Here is an 18,701-nt window from a genome sequence, read left to right as displayed (position 1 = left end):
GTGTCAACATGTAATTGGTTGAAAAAAATAGAAAAAAAAAATTATAAACATAATTGTAAAAAAAAAAAAAAATTAAAAACATAATTAAAAAAAAAGTTTAAAACAAAAAAAAAAATTTAAAAAAAACGACCACCACCAGCAACCCCCCCAACCACCGCCAAACCCTAACCGTTCCGTAGCCCCACCAAACTCCGGCCGGCCGCCGCCATAAACCCATGAAAACGGCCGGCCGGAACCCCTAACTATTGAAAACCACCCCGCCAACAAAACCTACCCTGAAAATCGCACAATCCCACCCCAGAAACCACCATAACCACCACCCTGAAAATCGCAACTAGCCGCCATAAACCCGTCGAAACCCCACACAGCCGCCGAAAATCCCACCCAGCTACCGATAAACCGCCGATAATCACCAACAACGTCATCCCAACATCCCTAACCAGCAGGGGATGGGGTTTTCGTGGGTGGGGGAGGGGATTTCGGGGGTGGGGGAAGGAAAGGGGTGGGTTTCGAGGGAGGGGGAGGGGTTTCCGGGGATGGGTGGTGGTTTCCGGCACCTGGGGAGGGGTTTTTCGGGGGTGGGGGTGATTTCCCGGCGGGGTGGGGGTGTGGTGGCCGGCTGCTGGGTATGGGTGGGTTGTGGGGTTTTTATTTTTTTTGTTTTTATTTTTTTAAAAATTTAAGCCAATCATACGTTGACACGTGGCTAGGTGACCTGCTACATCAGGTTAGATGACCTGTTGGGTGCAACGAAAATTAATACCCCCTAAAGTTGGGTGCAATAGATAATAAACGAAAGTTGAGATTATTTTCGGCGGACGAGGCAAAGTTTTGATTAATGGGAGCAATTTTTCCAAAAAAAAAAAAAAAGAAAAAAATGCATCATAATCAGCAGTAGATTATATTGAGAATTCGAACATAATCTATGTGAAACTAGAGCACAAATTAATTTAATTGGAGGACTACTCCATATTTACTAAAAACTAATCAATTTTCTAGTTACATTTATATCAAACTTCGCAGGAAAAGTATAGGTAGGGAATATTTCTATTATTTCAACCTACCTAACCATCTAATCACATAAGATAAATAATTAGGTAGATTATAGAGTTAAAAGTATAGGTAGGGAATATTTGTTTCCTAATAAAACGCACCTAATAAAGGAAATAATAAAAAATAAAAAATTAAAACAATATTATTCATCTTCAACCAATACTCATCTTCAACCTTTATTCAACCTTAACATTTAACAATGGAAATTGCTATTAAAAAAAAAAATAATAATAAACCAATTGCGGATGAATCTTGAAATTATATCTTCCAATGAAAAAAAGTAATCATTTTCCAATCAAGAACAGAGAAAAATGTATGATCAATTTCATTTAATTTGTTCACTTATATCAAACTCCATAGTAGCTTTTTATTGCCCATGTTTTGGAGATTTTCATTTTTATAATTTTTTTGTTCCTTTTTTATTCTTGGAGAACTGCAAGTTTCGATCAATAATGGCTGCCATTGTTTAATGTTTTTTGCATGTCATGAATGTCATCGTTTTTCTAATATCTTTCACTATTGATTATATGATATCAATTTAATTATGAAATTAAATAAAATATAAGAATTTAATAATTTGAAAAAAAAAACTTTTGAAAAAATAAATTTAATCAAACTAGAGTTAATGACTTGATGATTAAACTTGATAACTGTGTAATGACTTGATGACTGTGTAATGACTTGATGACTAGACTTGATGACTGTGTTAATGACATGATGACTAGACTTGATGACTGTTTTGTTGAGTTATCGAATTGGACGGCTAGGATTAGTCTATTAAAAAATAAACGGATGAGATTTAATCTCTTATCGTAGTTGTCCATAGTCGTCCGAAGTCGATCGTAGTCGACGACTACGGTAGAAGCTTCGCCCATTTACAGATGATCGGCAAACCTGCTGAATTAGCTTCGCTGGCAGTTCTCGGTGTGCCTGTAGATACATCAAAATCAATAAAATAAACTATACCAAAACATATTCAGATATGAAATGTTAGCATCCTAAGAAAAACCTGAAAATGCCTCATGTGAAGAATTGGTTCGCATCCAACATCAGCTATTGATCTTCCATTCATGACTACAAAAGTTAAGGTCCTAGAACGGACACGGTTACGTACACTTGGCTAGTAAGAGTTGGCTTTCTTAGCTTACCTATTGATTTATGTCTTAAATGTGCAATTGATTGACCTCCTAATAACTTAACTTGACTCTAACGATAACTTAAAGTTTCATCTTTAATCATTTCCTCCATTAAGAATGAGGATGGGCTAGATTAAGTTAGGGCATGTTCTGATTTATTGAACTAAATTAAGCTGAAATGAATTGTTTATAAGAGAAGAAAATTAAAAACTGAACTGACCTGAAATTAAGCTGAAGAGAACAGGTCCTTAGTCTTTGATGAATTATATACTTTCACAGCAGGTGGAAATCAACGGTCGTAAACTCGTAATAATGTCACTATTTATGCGTACTTTTGTAAGAGAATAAACTTTGATATAAATGATCCCCAAAAAATTTAACAACTTGGTTGACCTCAAACACCAAAGTAGAACGTACTACCAAAACATGAGGTACCTAATGTTTTAGAAGATATGTTTGAGTTAGAATTTTAGAGGAATTTGAGACTCAAGGTTAGACAATCACTTTGTAATAATAGTTTTCCAAGTTCTTTTGGAGGTGAAAGTTTAGTACTTCTTAGTATGTTGTTTGTGCATGTCTTGGAAGGTGAGTTGGGTTTTATTGTCTTTATCCAATGGTAAATGAATCCACTGTTTTGAAAAAAAATCATCTTCGTCCAAAGGAAGCTTAACAAATGAATTTTTTGAGAGATCCATAGTAGTTTGACCAATAAAGTCTTCTCGAGAGGAAAGACATAAATTACTCACAGTCTAATTGTGACTCTATTCGTACAGTTACTCAGTTAGATAATGAAATTTACATGTTATTATACCTTTCATCTTTAGTCCAACCCCATATATAGTTGAGAACGTTTTCACTTAAAAGTCCATCTAGCACATTTATAGTAGGAAAATTTGTCAAGAATAAGCCAACCTTTGCCCGGTTCGCTTAAAATAAGTCAACCTTTCGATTAACTCAGAATAATCTAACCTTTATAGGGTGTCCACTTTAAATGAGTCAAAACTTGTTGTAAGCGGCTATTAAGGTCAATTGTGACACGTGTCAGAATGTGATTCATCATTTTTCTAATAATAGTTAATTAGGAATTATCATATGATTAATTATAAAAAAATCTAATGATTATAAATTTCAAAAAAAAAAGGAAAAAAACCCCAACCCCCCTCCCCTGCCAGACGGCTGCCCACGATGCCTCCCACTTCTTCCCGTTCCCCTTTCCCACCCCGACCCCCCTGCCGGAGTCGATCCCTCCCTCCCCTTCCCCACTGTCAATCGACACCCCAAAACACTTAAACCCTGATTCTGATTTTGTTAGGATTTCGTTAGGGTGGGTTTAAAGGTTTGGGGGGTGGACTGACGGTGGGGAAGGGGAGGGAGGGGTCGACTTCGGCAGGGAGACGGGGGAGGGGGGTCGTTTCCGGCAGAGGGTGAAGGGGAGTGGTGCCGTGTCGGGGTGGGGAAAGGAATGGGGAAAGGAATGTGGAAAGGGGAAGGGGTTGGGTGGGAGCGTCGTGGGTGGGGGGAGAGGTCGTCGGTGTCGGCGCCGGGGAATTTTGTGGTCACCGGCCACTGGCGGCCTGGCAGGGGAGGGGGGTGAGCTGGCAGGGGAGGGTGAGGGGGGGTTGGGTTGGGTTTATTATTTTATTTTTATAATTAATAGATTTTTTTTTGGAAATTTTGTCTAGAAGGGACTTATATATTCACTATTTTGTCTGGAAGGACCTTATATGTTCAAAGTGGTCTAAAAGGACCTTATAAGTTTGTTTTGTTGTCTAGCGGGACCTTGACGTCGGATTCAGGCGTTTGACTTTTTTACTCCGGCGTTGACTAGTCACATGACTCTCACATGACTTAAAAAATTACCCTCCCTCTTATTTTTTTTCCCTTTTTTTCCTCCATTTCCCTTTATTTGCCCAGATTTTTCCCCAAATTGCTTCTCTCTCCTCACGAACTGGGGTTCATCATATCAATTTAATCCATTATGTTCCTTAAGTTTCTGAAGAAATTCAAGCAGGCATCTTTCAATTGATTCCTTTACGCATCAGGTAAGAACATTGCTTACGGGTTTTTTTCCCCCAATCCTAATTTTTTAAGATTAAATTAAGTTGTTTACAAAATTAGTGTTTATAATTCAATTGGTTCTGAAATCATATTGTTTTGGCTGTTGAAACATGATTTCGACTAAACAGAAGTTATCAAAGTGCAATTGTGGCCTTCCTCGTGCGCAAAGGACTTCATGGACTCTGTAATTGTATTGCAGTAGGGAGTGAACGAAAATATGATGTAATAATCCCAATATTTGAATGAATCAATGAAGATTAATTTGCTTTGAATTTGTTGTGTTTTTTATTTTGAAACATTATTATAGCAATAGACAAATTCACAGTATACAAATTCATGAAATTTGAAACATATATAGTAGTAGATCGAAAAATTCATGATTATATTAAATCCAAAACAAAGTTGACTACATTGTATCAAACCTGGGCCAAGTAAGTCCTCTCTTCTCTGATTCAAATTCAAATAGGTACATGAGAGCAATGAATTCTGGACTAAATCTTCACTCTTTCAAATTCAATTAGGTAGATGAGAGCAATTTGGGGAAAAAATCTGGGTAAATAAAGGGAAATGGAGGGAAAAGGGAAAAAAAATAAGAGGGAGGGTAATTTTGTAAGTTACGTGAGGGTCATGTGACTAGTCAACGTCGGAGTAAAAAAGTCAACCGTCAGAATCCGGCGTCAAGGTCCCTCTAGACAACAAAACAAACTTATAAGGTCCTTTTAGACCACTTTGAACATATAAGGTCCTTCCAAACAAAGTAGTGAATATATAAGTCCCTTCAAGACAAATTTTCCATTTTTTTAAATAATTAACCATATAATAATTCCTAATTAATTATTATTAGAAAAATGACGAACCACATTCTGACACGTGTCACAATTAACATTAATAACCAGGCCAGTTAATAACCGGTTGCAGGTCACTTGACTCATTTAAAGTGGATACCCTATAAAGGTTGGATTATTTTGGGTTAATTGAAAGGTTGACTTATTTTGAGCGAACCGGACAAAGGTTGGCTTATTCTTGACAAATTTTCCTTTATAGTATTATCTCCGTCCTCATAATAATTGCATAGCAATCTTAAATTCCTACGAAAATTTTACTATGGTCCACTTTATTTGGACCATCACTATACTGAATTATCATTGGCCGATTTTTTATTTATTTTTTTTACCTTGGTCAAACCTTATTTTTAGTTATTTTCTTTTTTAATTCTTTTTTTATTTTCCAAAATTTATTTACTGAATTTATGAAAATCATTTTAATTACATTTTCAAAATTTAATTATTAAAATCAGATTTTAATAAAATAAAAAAAATGATTAAATAAAAAAAATCAAATAAAAAAATTGTTCATGAATGTTCTTCAAGTTTTTTCATTCATGGATGAGATTAAACACAAACACATGATATGTCCATTAAATTCACTCGCGCATCGAAAGCGAATAACAATATGGACCGATTTAAAAAGCAAATGGAAATTTTAAGATATCAAAAAGTTGTAGTCGTTGCGAATTTGGGCAGCGATTTAAATCTCTAAATAATAGGTTTAGATTGTACTAAATCAGTCAACGTTTGCAAAAACGGTGATTTTATGTAATCGAAATAAAATTTTTTAAGTTTTACGATAATCGGGGTTTGTCATGAACATCTGAAAAAGAAATCGCATCATTATTTTTTCGAAACCTTGTTTGATCCTAAAAAAGGGAAATTGAAATTGATATCTTGTTTGTGTAAAATGCTTTACCCATATAAAGGATATGACATTACCTGTTATGAAAATTGTAATTATTAAAAACATATGACATCAAGTTCTTTTGGACATTACCATTACTGATTTATAATTCATTAATATCTTGTTATTTTATCTTAATTCGGTAATCTACGTTCTTCAAGATAATCTAATTAGAAAACGTATGATTTTTCTTTGAAACACTGTTTGATCCAAAAAAAAGGAGACCGAATTACTAATCGTATTTGTGTTTAAGGAATTTACCCACATACAAATTGGACATTACCTATTATATACATTTTAAATATTAAACGACTATGATCATAAGTTATGTTAGAAATAACCAATTATTTTAAAGTACTTTACGACCTTTGCAAAATATTTGTAGCTAAACATGTACAAAAATTAAAATGAATATATATATATATATATATATATATATATATATATATATATATATATATATATATAATGGAATCAATATCTTTTAGGATATCTTTTACCATTAGAAATATTATTTAAAAAAATTTCAATCACCAATTGTAATAAGGATATTTTCCTAATTTCTTATCTTATATATTATTGTATAGAAGATTTTAAAATCAGTATAATTTTCAAATTTCAAAAGATTATATTCTAATATAATCTAAAAATTAGAATATATATCTTACGATTTTGTCAACATATCTTATGATTTTGTAAAATTATTTATTTTTATGAGGATAAAATTTAGTAAATGAATATTAATAAATCTTAGGATAATAGATGATTCACTTTCCCTGGATAAAAATTTACGTACTTTCCCTAAAAAAAAGATAAAATTAGGACAATACCATAATTTAATTAAGGTTTATGATTTTAAATCTATTTTTTTAAGGAAACACTTTAAATCTTTCTTTTCTAAAATAAGATCATATTTTCAGATTTTTTTGACATGCTTATCGTAAAATAAAATCAAAATGTTGGTTTCCCTCAGCTCCACGTCAAAAAAATCATAAAGTTGGAATTTTCACAATATCAAAAATACATATGGTCATTCGTCAAACTCAATAAACTTTCTTTTTTAGGTAATAACCAAAGTACACATAAATTAAAACCTGAACTATAAACAGATCACAAAACTCACACTTGTGTTCTACGTATCAAATAAGGTTTATGAGAAGAATATTTTTTTTTTTTAAAAAATGCGTCTTCTTCCTCTAATCGATTTGCTCATTATATATATCTTTGTATCCTAAAATTGCGTCTTCTTTCTTTGACCAATTTGCTCATTATATAGGTTTGGACATTAATTTTTGTTTTTTGGTTTGTGTAATAATTTGAAATTTAAACCATCTTTCTATAAGGTAAAAAAAAAATCATATATTTAAAGCAACCAATCAAAATTGAAATTTAGATTAACAATGGAATGTGTTAGATTTAAGATCTATTTGAAGATTATTGCCTAATGTCTATATGATGGCTGTTGATTGCTTATTTTTAGGAAATATTGTCACTAAATGAAACATAAGTTATCCCATATAAATTGTCGTCCAAATCTTTTTCAAATATTCTATTATAATATTTAACGTACTATTTAGGAAATAAATCAATGATATACAATAGTGTTGTTATCAATTAATTTTTATGACACATAAAATATAGACTATAAATTTAAAATGAAACTAAACTAATAAAAAAAAATACTCGTAGAGTCGTAGTACTAAACATTGGGTAAAAAACAAAACACAAAAAATCACATTTAACATGTAACACTATTTTGACAAATAGGAAAAAGAATATTTTCGATTATCATTAATAAAACTAGAATGCATGTATATACAAAACAGAAGCATGATATGTCCTAATTATAAGGAATACAACCAGCAATAATAGTATGTATTTAGCCTAAATATAAGGGGTTGAATATTGGCTTTCCTAATTTATAAATACAAAAATATATTTACTGTATTTAACAATTTGTCATTGGATTCTTTCCAAAAAAAAAAAAAAAAAAGGTTTGCCATGTAATTGCTCACCTCCACGTTTTTTTTTTTCATTTGGTTATTATATGGGATTCGTCCAATATTAGGATATGACATTACTTATATATTTAGAATTGGTCTCAATCTCCATAATTATTGTAAAATTATAATAATAATTGAAGACGGTTCACTATTTAAATTAATAACAAACTAGTATCCAAGTAATCCAACCATTGGGTCACACGATAGATAAGAAGATAATCATCTAAACCGCAAAAGTGCGGTTTGGTATTTTTTCAAACCGCACCACAAGATGTGGTTTGGTGCGATGCGGTTTGCAGTTTAACCGTATTTTATAAAAGTTGCATTTATTCTTCTTAAAACAAAACTTTTATTTTATATTATAATTATTTTTTGATAATTTAAATATTAAACTCTTTTTATTAACCTTTAATTAACTAATAGTAAAAAATTAGCTCATATATTTTATTTCTTTTATATAATTTTAATGAAAATATAGTATAAAAATCGCAAACCGCATTAAAGTGCGGTTTGGTCTCAAAAATTTTGGAAACTGCATCAAACCGCAAATCGCGATTTGATCATTTTAAAAAATCACACCGCAATTTTCAAACCGCAAACCGCAAAATTGCGGTTTGGTTTGCGGTTTGGTGCGGTCTAAACCACACTCTGTACGACCCTAAAGGTCGTAGATCGGACACGGTTACCTACACTTGGCTAGTAAGAGTTGGATTTCTTAGCTTACCTATTGATTTATGTCTTAAATGTGCAAATGATTGACCTCCTAATTAATAACTTGACTCTAACAGTAAAGGTTCATCTTTAATCATTTCCTCCATTAAGAATGAGGATGGGCTAGATTAAGTTAGGGCAAGTTTTGAATGGGCTAGATTAAGTTAGGGCATGTTTTGATTTACTGGACTGAATTGAGCTGAACTGAATTATACTTTCACAGCTTGTTTAGTAGAAGGAAATCAACGATGGTAACGTGCTATTAATGCATACTTTTGTAAGATAATAAACTTTGATATAAATTATCCCCAAAATTGTAACAACTTGGTTGACCTTAAACACCAAAGTAGAACGTACTACCAAAACATGAGGTACCTAATGTTTTAGAAGATATGTTTGAGTTAGAATTTCAAAGGAATTTGAGACTCGTCAAGGTTAAATTAGACAATCACTTTGTAATAATAGTTTTCCAAGTTCTTTTGAAGGTGAAGGTTTAATTGTCTTTATCCTATGGCAACTGAATCCATTGTTTTGAAAAAATTCATCTTTAACCGAAGGAAGCTCAATAAATAAATTTTTTGAGGGATTCGTAGTAGTTCAACCAAAGTCTTCTCTCGAGGAAAGACAAAAAAATACTCACGGTCCAATTGTGACTATTCGTACAGTTACTCAGTTAGATAATAAAATTTACATGTTACTATACCTTTTATCTTTAGTCCAACCCCATAGTTGAGAACGTTTTCACTTAAAGTCCATCTAGCACATTTATAGTATTATCTCCGTCCTCCTAACAATTGCATTGCAATCTTAATTTCCTAAAGAAAAGTTAGAAAGTTTGTTTGGAAAGCATGTTCATCGAACACAAGGTAAAACAAATTCAAAACCACAAAGACACGGCATAATTTCACGGCTGGCAGTTGTGCTACTGCCTGCCATGACAATCACGCTAATAAGTAGCAGATAACTCCATTTCATCTTTTCCATGGATGATTAAGTAATAGTTGTTTTTGTGTGTAGTTTTTAGCTTGTCCCTCATCAGTTTTTATAGGGATAGGGAGATAAGAGCACTACTACTCAGCTCTATGATTTCTTGCAACTGTATCCACAGTGTGATGAAATATAATTAATTATAATTAGTGCATGACTAGACCAATAATTTGATTTAATCGCGATTCATGATATTTATATTGTGTGAAGACAAACTGTCCAATTTTAAAGTTTGAAAAGTCCCAAAACATATCATGTTTGTTTATGACATTTAGCACCATCACAACTCGTTTGGTAGATAATAATCAATGACGGTGGACCTGAGTGGATTTAAGTGTAATTTTGTAAATATCATCATAATTCATGTATTATTGAACATCACCCCTAAAGTGCTACAAAAATGTTACAAAGTTTTATGAAGAAAATAAAGGGTATATTTTAGGGTGAATTATCATTAATATGGACAATGGCACAAGACTATCTTTACAAATTTATTTCTCATTATCCCCTAGTTACTTAACAGATTGCCAAGGTACTAACGAGTTAAAAGCCTGAAAGTACCTCATGTGAAAAATTGATCTTCCATTCACTATATGAGAGCTAAATCTTCCAGCTTCATAAGCAGAGAGAGCATGCCTATCATTTGGCAGGTTTTCGCAAACTTTAAGAAGGGCGCTTAGAGAATTCATCTGGCAGGGCAGATCAGGTTAAAAATGTTAGTCCTGTAAGCTAACTTCTGATGAAACATAGCTAGAGTAAACTACCCCAGAAGGAAAAGAATTACAAAAAGGTCTCAGCCAAAATGATCACAAATTTTATCTTACACGGTTCAATCAATCAAAACCTTAATCCCATTAATGGAATCAGCTACATAAACCAAAATTGTGATATGCTAGTTGTGAGTTTGTAATATGAAAGCACATAAACACGAAAGAAAATGGTGTTAAAAAAAATAAAAAATAAAATTGATGAGAAATCAAAAAGAGGAAATATTGTCAAAAACTACATTCTTTAAATCGAAATAGGCATGTAGCTTAGTTTTGAAACCCCCCCCCCCCCCCAAAAGGAAAGTAGGCATGTAGAAAAGGGACGGAGAGAGTACATTGTATCATACCTTTTTTTCTTTAGTCCAATCCCATAGTGTACAATGTTTTCATATAAAAGTCCATCAACCACATTCATAGAAATATCTCCGTTACTATTGTATGCCTAAGGACAATTTAGAAAGTTTGTTTTGGAATGCATGCTTAAACGCGAGGTAAAACAAATTCAATCTCAGGGTTTTCAACCCGGATATGCCTATTACACACAATCAGTTGGGTTGCACATTTCAAACGTCATGCAAATACCCTCTTTATGGATATGGATACTACTACAACAATTCCCCCATCTTCCACTATTCTTTGAGGGTTTGCCCCCGCCAGGGTTTCATATGGCCCAGTTAGGGGCTTCTCATACACCCTCTCTCTTCGTTCAGATTCAGATAGACGGGGCATGGTACGAGGACACTCGGCATGCAGGTATGGGGTGGTGTATTGATAATGCCGATCCGCTGGATGACAGGATTATTGGCGGGAGTAATTTCGGACTTTGCGCTTCCTCCCTTCATTCGGAAGCCTTAGCTTGTTTGTATGCCCTATAGTGGGCTTCAGACCGTCACATTCGATCGCCCCGACTTTTTACGGATTCTTATAATCTTGTTTCCCTCTTGCGGGGCAATGGCCGGGGGGATATTTGTATTCTTTGGCTACTACAGCAGATACAGCGTTTAGGCTCTACCTTCCAACATTGCGAGATCTACAAGGCTGACAGGCAACGTGTTCACCGGGCCCACCTAATTGCAGGAGAAGCTGCTGTCCTTTTTATTTGCTTTAATAGTACTGTGTTGTAGTTTTTTCTGTCTTTTATCCTTTGTAAAAAAAAAAAAAAATCAAATAAAACACAAAGACACGCATAATTCGTTAATTTAGTACATTAATAGTACGATTGGACAAACCATCATCGATTTCACGGCTGGCAGTTGTACTACTGCCTGCCATGACAATCACGCTAATAAAGCTCCATGATTCACAGTGTGATGAAATGATTAGTTTGTAAATAGTGTATGATTAGTCCAATGATTTGAATTAATCGATCATTATTCACGATATATTATGTAAAAACAAAGTGTCAAACTTTATGTTTGAAAAGTCCCAAATAAATATCGCGTAATTTAACAATACTTATGACTCATTTGGTAGATGAAAATCAATGACAGTAACCTGGGTCCCAAAGAAACATCGCGTTATTTTACCTTACTTATTAGCACCTTCACGATTTATTTTGTAGATGAAAATCAATGACGGTTGGGTCCCAAAGAAACATCGCGTTAAATTACAACACTTGGCACTTTTACGGCTCATTTGGTAGATGAAAAACAATGACGGTAACCAGTATAGATTTAAGTGTAGTTTTGTAAATATCATCCTAACCAATGTACATGGCAATATGATACATCCCCATACCAGGAACAGTATTTTTCATGTATTTTCATCAATGACGGTTGATTATCTCCCCTAAAATGGTACGGAGTAATAACATGATGTAAAAATTTACCAGGAAATATAGAGATATTTAAGGGTGAATTATCATTGACATGGACAGAACCAGACTTTTTTACAAATTTATTCTCAATTACATCTACCTACTGAACAGACCACCAATATATTTATGGAGGAAAAAAATGGAAAAATATTAACCTAAAATGATAATTTGGACAATTAAGATGAACTTTGATATGAATGATCCCAAATTGGAACAGCTTTATTGACCTCTGCACCATAGTAGAACAACCAAAATATAAAGTACCCAAAGTGAATTTCCTGTCTCTATTGTTGGGTGATAACTTTCCTCAGCATTAGAACCTTTGGGAAAAATGCCCAGATTTGTGTATTTGATAATTCAGAAATGAGTTTAATCATATGTACAACACATCGCCCGGTATATCTCTCACTAGAATTCTAAGATTGAACTATTATAATTAAGGTATTAAGGTAACAACAATCAACACAAGTACCAACCCAAAAGGAAGAGGGGGTAGGGTTAGGAAACCAAGCAACAAGAGATTACTCTTTTGCAGCATGATTAGGGAAGGCGCGTTGAATATAAATCATCTGACAAAATTGCATGTAAAGCTCATCCATTTGAGCAGCAGAAACTATCTGACAGCCACCGTACATGACAAAGTTCATCAGATTTTATGATGCTGGCATCACATTCACACAGACCTGATGAATTAGCTTCTTTGGCAGTTCTCGGTGTGCCTGTAGATACAACAGAATAAATCCAAACCAAACCTATTCAGATATGAATATTAAGAAATGTTAACATCCTGAAAATTTGAACAAATTCTACGAGAGAAAAACCTGAAAGTGCCTCATGTGAAGAATTGGTTCACATCCAACGTCAGCTATTGATCTTCCATTCACTGTCTCAGAACTAAATCTTCCAGCTTCATAAGCAGAGAGAACATGCCTATCATTTGGCAGGTTTTGGCAAACTTTAAGAAGGGCGCTGAGAGAATTCATCTGGCAAAGCAAGGGAACCGACCAGATTAGATTTTAAAATGTTTGTCCTGTAAGCTAACTTCAGATGAAACCCAGAAGAAAAAGAATCACAGAAAGGTCTCAGCCAAAAGAATCACAAGTTTTATCTTACACAGTAGACCCCCGTAGATATTATCAGAAATACAACCAGCTTAAGCAGAAAATAGCAGTTCAAAGAAAATTTGCGGTAGTATTGCAAACCAAAACATCAGTAAAAGGATTGATAAGCTGCTAACCTTCATGTATGGACAGGATGCACAACCCCCATGGATCGAGCACCCTTCACCGCTTGTAACTCCAGGTACAACAGTAAGATTTACTGGATCTTCTACTCCTGTTGAGTTAGAGCTGCCACATGAAGTATCTTTTGTGTTTGATACTGAATCTGATGATACAGGAAAAACTATCTCAACATTAATATCAGCTCTCTTCGGAGAAAGTTTTGGGGACGTCAACATCTCACGCACTGTAGCAGCAATGGAAGTAATCATTCCTGATTCTGTCCCCAGGACAAATTGAAGATTGTCATCAATATTTCTATCCAGAGCCTCTTGTAGTCTCTGTTTTATGAAATCTAATATGTTCTGGGTGGAGCCAACTACCCCCATTCCTCGTCTTTTTGCTTCCATAGCCAAAGAGAACATTTCTCCAGGGACCTCAAAATGGGCAGTAAGGAATGCATCAAAGTACATCTCATTTATCTTCTCTACAACATCATGTCCAAAAAGGTCATGTACAATGCATGTACCATCCTGGTGCAGAAATGTTGTCATAGATTAATAAAAGGCAACCGCTTGTACTACATTCATAGAATATTCATACAAAATTGTAATTTGCAGATATGCTAATAGTGTGTTTGTAACATAATACAGAGTATTCTCGGATTCATTAGATCTCTGTCTAAATTTGATAGAGGGACATATCTATCATTGGATTGATTTTTTTTTTTTTTTTGGGTGTTTATAGAGCCAAGGGCGACTAATGAGAATCGATTCTAGGATCACCTAGAACCGGGAGAGGAGCTCTAACCACTTGAGCTATTCCTCACTCTCTACCATTGGATTGATCGTATAGGGGTTAAAATTGTTAATTTCAATGGAGCAGCAACATGAAAATGTTCGATGTATCATACATAACAGTTTAATAGCTTACACCTAAGAAATTCAGAAATTAAATCATCAGCATTATGTCTTATAAAAGGCCCACAAAGTATAACAGCACCTCTTTTCCAAAAAAAAAAAAAAAAAAAAAAAAGTATAACAAGCACCTGGAAGTATTGTAAGCGTGGAAGCAAAGATCTGATTGAGTTTCTGTTATGTTGTGGATGTACTGCTGAAATTTCTTCATCTGACATCAAGGCCATTTGCTGAAACAATTCTGCAATATTGGCACCCATGTAGGAATCCGGTCCATAATACACCGTCAGGTCAGGAATCTGTGCAAATGCCTAAGAAAGAGAAAAGGAGATGTGGAATAAGAAACCCAGAACTGCAATTAGAATCCACATAAATCAAGGGAGAAAAGGGATCAATAAACTTTACATGCGTAAAAGGGGAAGTCCAATTAGGCTACCTTGGAAGTATAGAATAGAGAACCAGCAAAAACATATGCAAAAGTAAAGAGAAACAAGCAGCACTGCAGCAGTAGTAATGATTATTTAGCATTTAGGCCAACCTGCAAAATTGTTTGCACCGCATTGGAAGATGTACATGTTATTGTTGGCACAAGTTCATGAGCATGAGCCTTTGTCTCCAATGAAGTATTAATATAGATCACATGCAATGAAGGTGGCGACAAAGAGGCAATCTCAAGATATTTCATGTATTCTGTTGTAGCTGCAGCATCAGCCAATGAGCAACCAATTCGTTCATCAGACATCCTGTAAACACCAACCTGCACAAAGCATTCACCATCAAGTTATATTGTTGGACGCATATTGACAGCAAACTCTTGTGTAAAACAAACTGCAATATACTTAATTAAGGTTTTGTACATAAGAAAATCATTATTTTAACATGAAATATATATAAATGCATTTGAGTGGAGTTGAAATTGAACAATGCAGCTACAAGAAGACAAGGAGCTGATCAAATTCTGAAAACCACAGCACTAATAACAAGGTCATTAACAATGTTTTTTTGGCAGGCTAAGGTTACGCCAATTTTCTACTATGCCATTACCCTCTCATTTTTCAGCACATTAATACTTAGCTTTGACATAAAACAGTCTCCTGTGGTAACTAGAATAAAAGACTATTTGACAAGACAGCACTTGTCAGATTTACCTTGTCATAGCCAGCTTGATCGAGGATTGCACGAACATTTTCTGACATGAAATCTACACCAAGAACAGCAATAAATTGGCATCCAGCTTTAGCCATATTGACAGCTCTATCAGCCATAACCAATGAGTCTGATATATGGATGTGCGGCCACTGCTTTTGGGCTGCAGTTAAGACACCTTGGACCTCAGGATCCATGTAGAAATGTGCAACAATGCCAATGTTCTTTTCTTTGAGATGTTTGACAAGATCATTGACTTGTGATTCATCAGGGAACAAATATCTTGCCTGAAATCAATTCAAATCAATAGTATCATAATTATGCTAGAAATACATGTAGAAGATAGATGCAAAGAATTAAGGACAGCAGCAGATCAACCTAAAGAGTAATGAATTATAAAGTCATTCAAGAAGCGAAAAAGAGGAGTCTTTCATGCATTATTGGAATTTCGTCATTCTTCAACTGATATCCTTATAAGGAGACTTAACTTGACCCTCCACATGAGAACCAAAATAAATACAGCAGTATACAATCACAATATTCTGACTATAACCAGATTTCTCTAAATCAGCTTAAAAACCAAACTCAAATCACTGAATTGTTAATTGCCTTAATATAATCAGACGAAAGGTTAACCAATCCTTCAGGCAAATTTTCCAATCTATCTAGTTGCCTAATTCGACTATGTGTGTCTCTCAATCTGCTCCACAAATTCAAATATGTGCATAAAAATATGCAGTTTCTGATGAAAATTTATGCCTACACAAGTACACACATAAGTGAGCGAGCACCTGTGTCTTCTTTTTTTCATCATACAAACATAATCTAGTCATCAACTCACCATGCTTCAATAAATACCAGCACATAAGATCAACAAACTGATAATGAACCGACTCTAAACAACAGCAGATCAGCATAATAAACTAGTTATACCGAGTCTAATTTCACAAACCCAAAAAATATTTAGTCTTTAAAATTCAAAGTTCCACTGTCAAACAATCAACTAAATCAGCAGCTTTCCACCAATTAAACCACTCATACTGATAATTCTAATTCCTAAAAACCCGAAAACTATTGTCTTCATAATCCTAAATACAAAAGATCAACCAAAGCAGCAGCATGCCAGCATTCCACCAACTATACTATTCAAATACACCAAATAAATTAAAAAATTATAAAAAAATAAATAAATTAAAAAAAAAAAAAGACCAAATCTTGATTGCACACTGGGATTACCTCTACTACATCACTAAAATATAAGCGCATGACAACTAGTTTAGTTGGTAAAAGCATTTGGGAATTACACCAAAAAGACTACGTCTTACTAATCAAATCCCGTCTACATCATTTAAAACAAAAGCGTTATTGAAAAGATTACCTGCGTTTCAGCAAAGCTACCTTTAGCAGCAATCCCATCCGCAGAAATAACCATAGAAGGAAAAGGTTCACCAAAAACCTTCCCATCTTTTTCAGCAACAAGAAATTTAGTCTTCTTCTGCATACTAATCAAAACATTATACCAAGTATTAGCCCTAGAATTAACACCCCCAGAAATTCCCCCAAAATTCAACAACCCTAAATCTTCAATCTTAAAATTCAATACTTCCTCAGGAAAAGCACCATCCAAAACCCAGATTAAACACCCACAAAACCCTCTACTCAGCTCAGAATCACTATCCGCCATGAATCTCATTCTCCCTTCTTCGTCAAGCTTCGCGTCAACCCAGACTTGTGTCGTGCACCCCATCACACGATTCTTCGCAGTCCGATTCTCCTCATCTAACGGCGGAAAATTCGCCGCGTAAGTCAGCAAATGCTTCACCCGGTCAACGGGGTCAGTCAACGGAAGAAATTCTGCAATTAACCTATCAAATTTCGATGCAGCGAGGTCGGAGGTTTCCGGCACCGGAGTCGAGGTAATTGCGGCGGCGCAAACGAAGGATGAAGGGGAAGAATTATGGTTTATGGTGGTTTTGAGGAGAGAGAAATTGAGGGTAGAATTGGAAAAAGGAAAGCGAGTGATTGTAATGGAGGAAGAAGAAGGGGGTTTGAGAGAAGGGATTGAAGAGAAGAAGCGTGAGGAAGAAGAAGAAGAAGTGGCAGGAGAATTCATGGTTGAAGGTTGGGAGGAGAGAGAAAACCTTGAAAAGCGGGAAAAATGGCAGAAAAAATGGAGATGAAAACAGAGGAAGACGATTATAAATGGAGGAGGGTATGGTATATGGTGTTGTGTTGTGTAGGTGTGAGGTGAGGAATTCAAGACAAACGCACGAAAAGGAATGAATGAATGTTCCACTGTCCCCACTTCTATGGGCACTTTATTTCACTTTACTAATATTTTTATTTTTATTTTATTTTTATACTGAGATAGGACAAGTTTCGATTTATTGAACTAATTGTGTTGAAATGAAATGAATTGTTTATGAGAGAAAGAAATTTTTTATTCTCGTCATTTATCGTCATAGAGCCTGTTCACATTTACTCAATTTCAGTTCACTTCAGATAATTTCAGCTCCAATCAATTCTATTCCGTTCAGTTCAACTCCAAACAGATCAGTGCAGTTCAGCTCCTAATTTCCCTCCCTCATAAAATATTCATTTCAGCTCAGTTCAGTTCAACTCCAATTAGTTTAGTTCAATTAAGTTCAACTCAGTTCAGTTTAATAAATGTGAACATGCCCATAGTTAAGAAGAAGACATAAAGAGAAAATTTGTTTTTTTAAATGGCAAAGTAATCATATGAGCAAAAAATCAATGGCCCAAAATGGAATAAAATAAATTTGTTAAGAACAAAACAAAAAAACAAAGGGACATAGGCCGTCGCGGCTAGAGCTGTCAATTCGGGTAAATGGGTCGGGTAAGAGTGGGTTGGGTCAACTCGGGTCGGATCAATTCGGTAAATTCCATAACCTATGCAGGTCAGGTTTGGGTTGGGTCACTTCGGGTCATACTTCTTATCGGGTTTGGGTCGGGTTTAGGTCGGGTTAATAAAAGGTCGGGTTACATCATTTGAGTCTAGTGAACAATAGGTCGGGTTTAATTCGGTTAAAACGGGTTAGGGTAATTCTTGGTTTTGGTTCCAGTCAATAATTTGCGGGTTAGAATCAGGTCGGGTCATTCTCGGGTTTGAGTCGGGTTCGATTCAAGTCAATA

General features: G+C 34.6%; 1 protein-coding gene and 1 long non-coding RNA gene across 2 annotated transcripts; one reads left to right on the top strand and one right to left on the bottom strand.

The window, feature by feature from the left end:
- Window positions 1-3,560: 3,560 nt before the first annotated feature.
- LOC110715690 lies at window positions 3,561-4,519 on the top strand. The gene is made up of 2 exons (XR_002510338.1): window positions 3,561-4,231; window positions 4,376-4,519. It is a non-coding gene; the product is annotated as an uncharacterized LOC110715690 (long non-coding RNA).
- A 7,775-nt stretch (window positions 4,520-12,294) lies between these two features.
- LOC110715689 (quinolinate synthase, chloroplastic-like) lies at window positions 12,295-18,024 on the bottom strand. The gene is made up of 7 exons (XM_021894295.1): window positions 16,927-18,024; window positions 15,551-15,835; window positions 14,941-15,159; window positions 14,534-14,713; window positions 13,503-14,018; window positions 13,087-13,248; window positions 12,295-12,984 (listed from the first exon to the last, which is right to left on the bottom strand). Exons 1-7 carry the CDS (start codon window positions 17,659-17,661, stop codon window positions 12,919-12,921), a joined length of 2,163 nt encoding a protein of 720 aa, XP_021749987.1. The 5' UTR covers window positions 17,662-18,024; the 3' UTR covers window positions 12,295-12,918.
- Between the last annotated feature and the right edge of the window lie 677 nt (window positions 18,025-18,701).

This window comes from Chenopodium quinoa, unplaced genomic scaffold (assembly GCF_001683475.1).
Source record: "Chenopodium quinoa cultivar QQ74 unplaced genomic scaffold, ASM168347v1, whole genome shotgun sequence".
NCBI lineage: Eukaryota > Viridiplantae > Streptophyta > Magnoliopsida > Caryophyllales > Amaranthaceae > Chenopodium > Chenopodium quinoa.
This window is presented reverse-complemented; position numbering and strand designations above follow the sequence as displayed.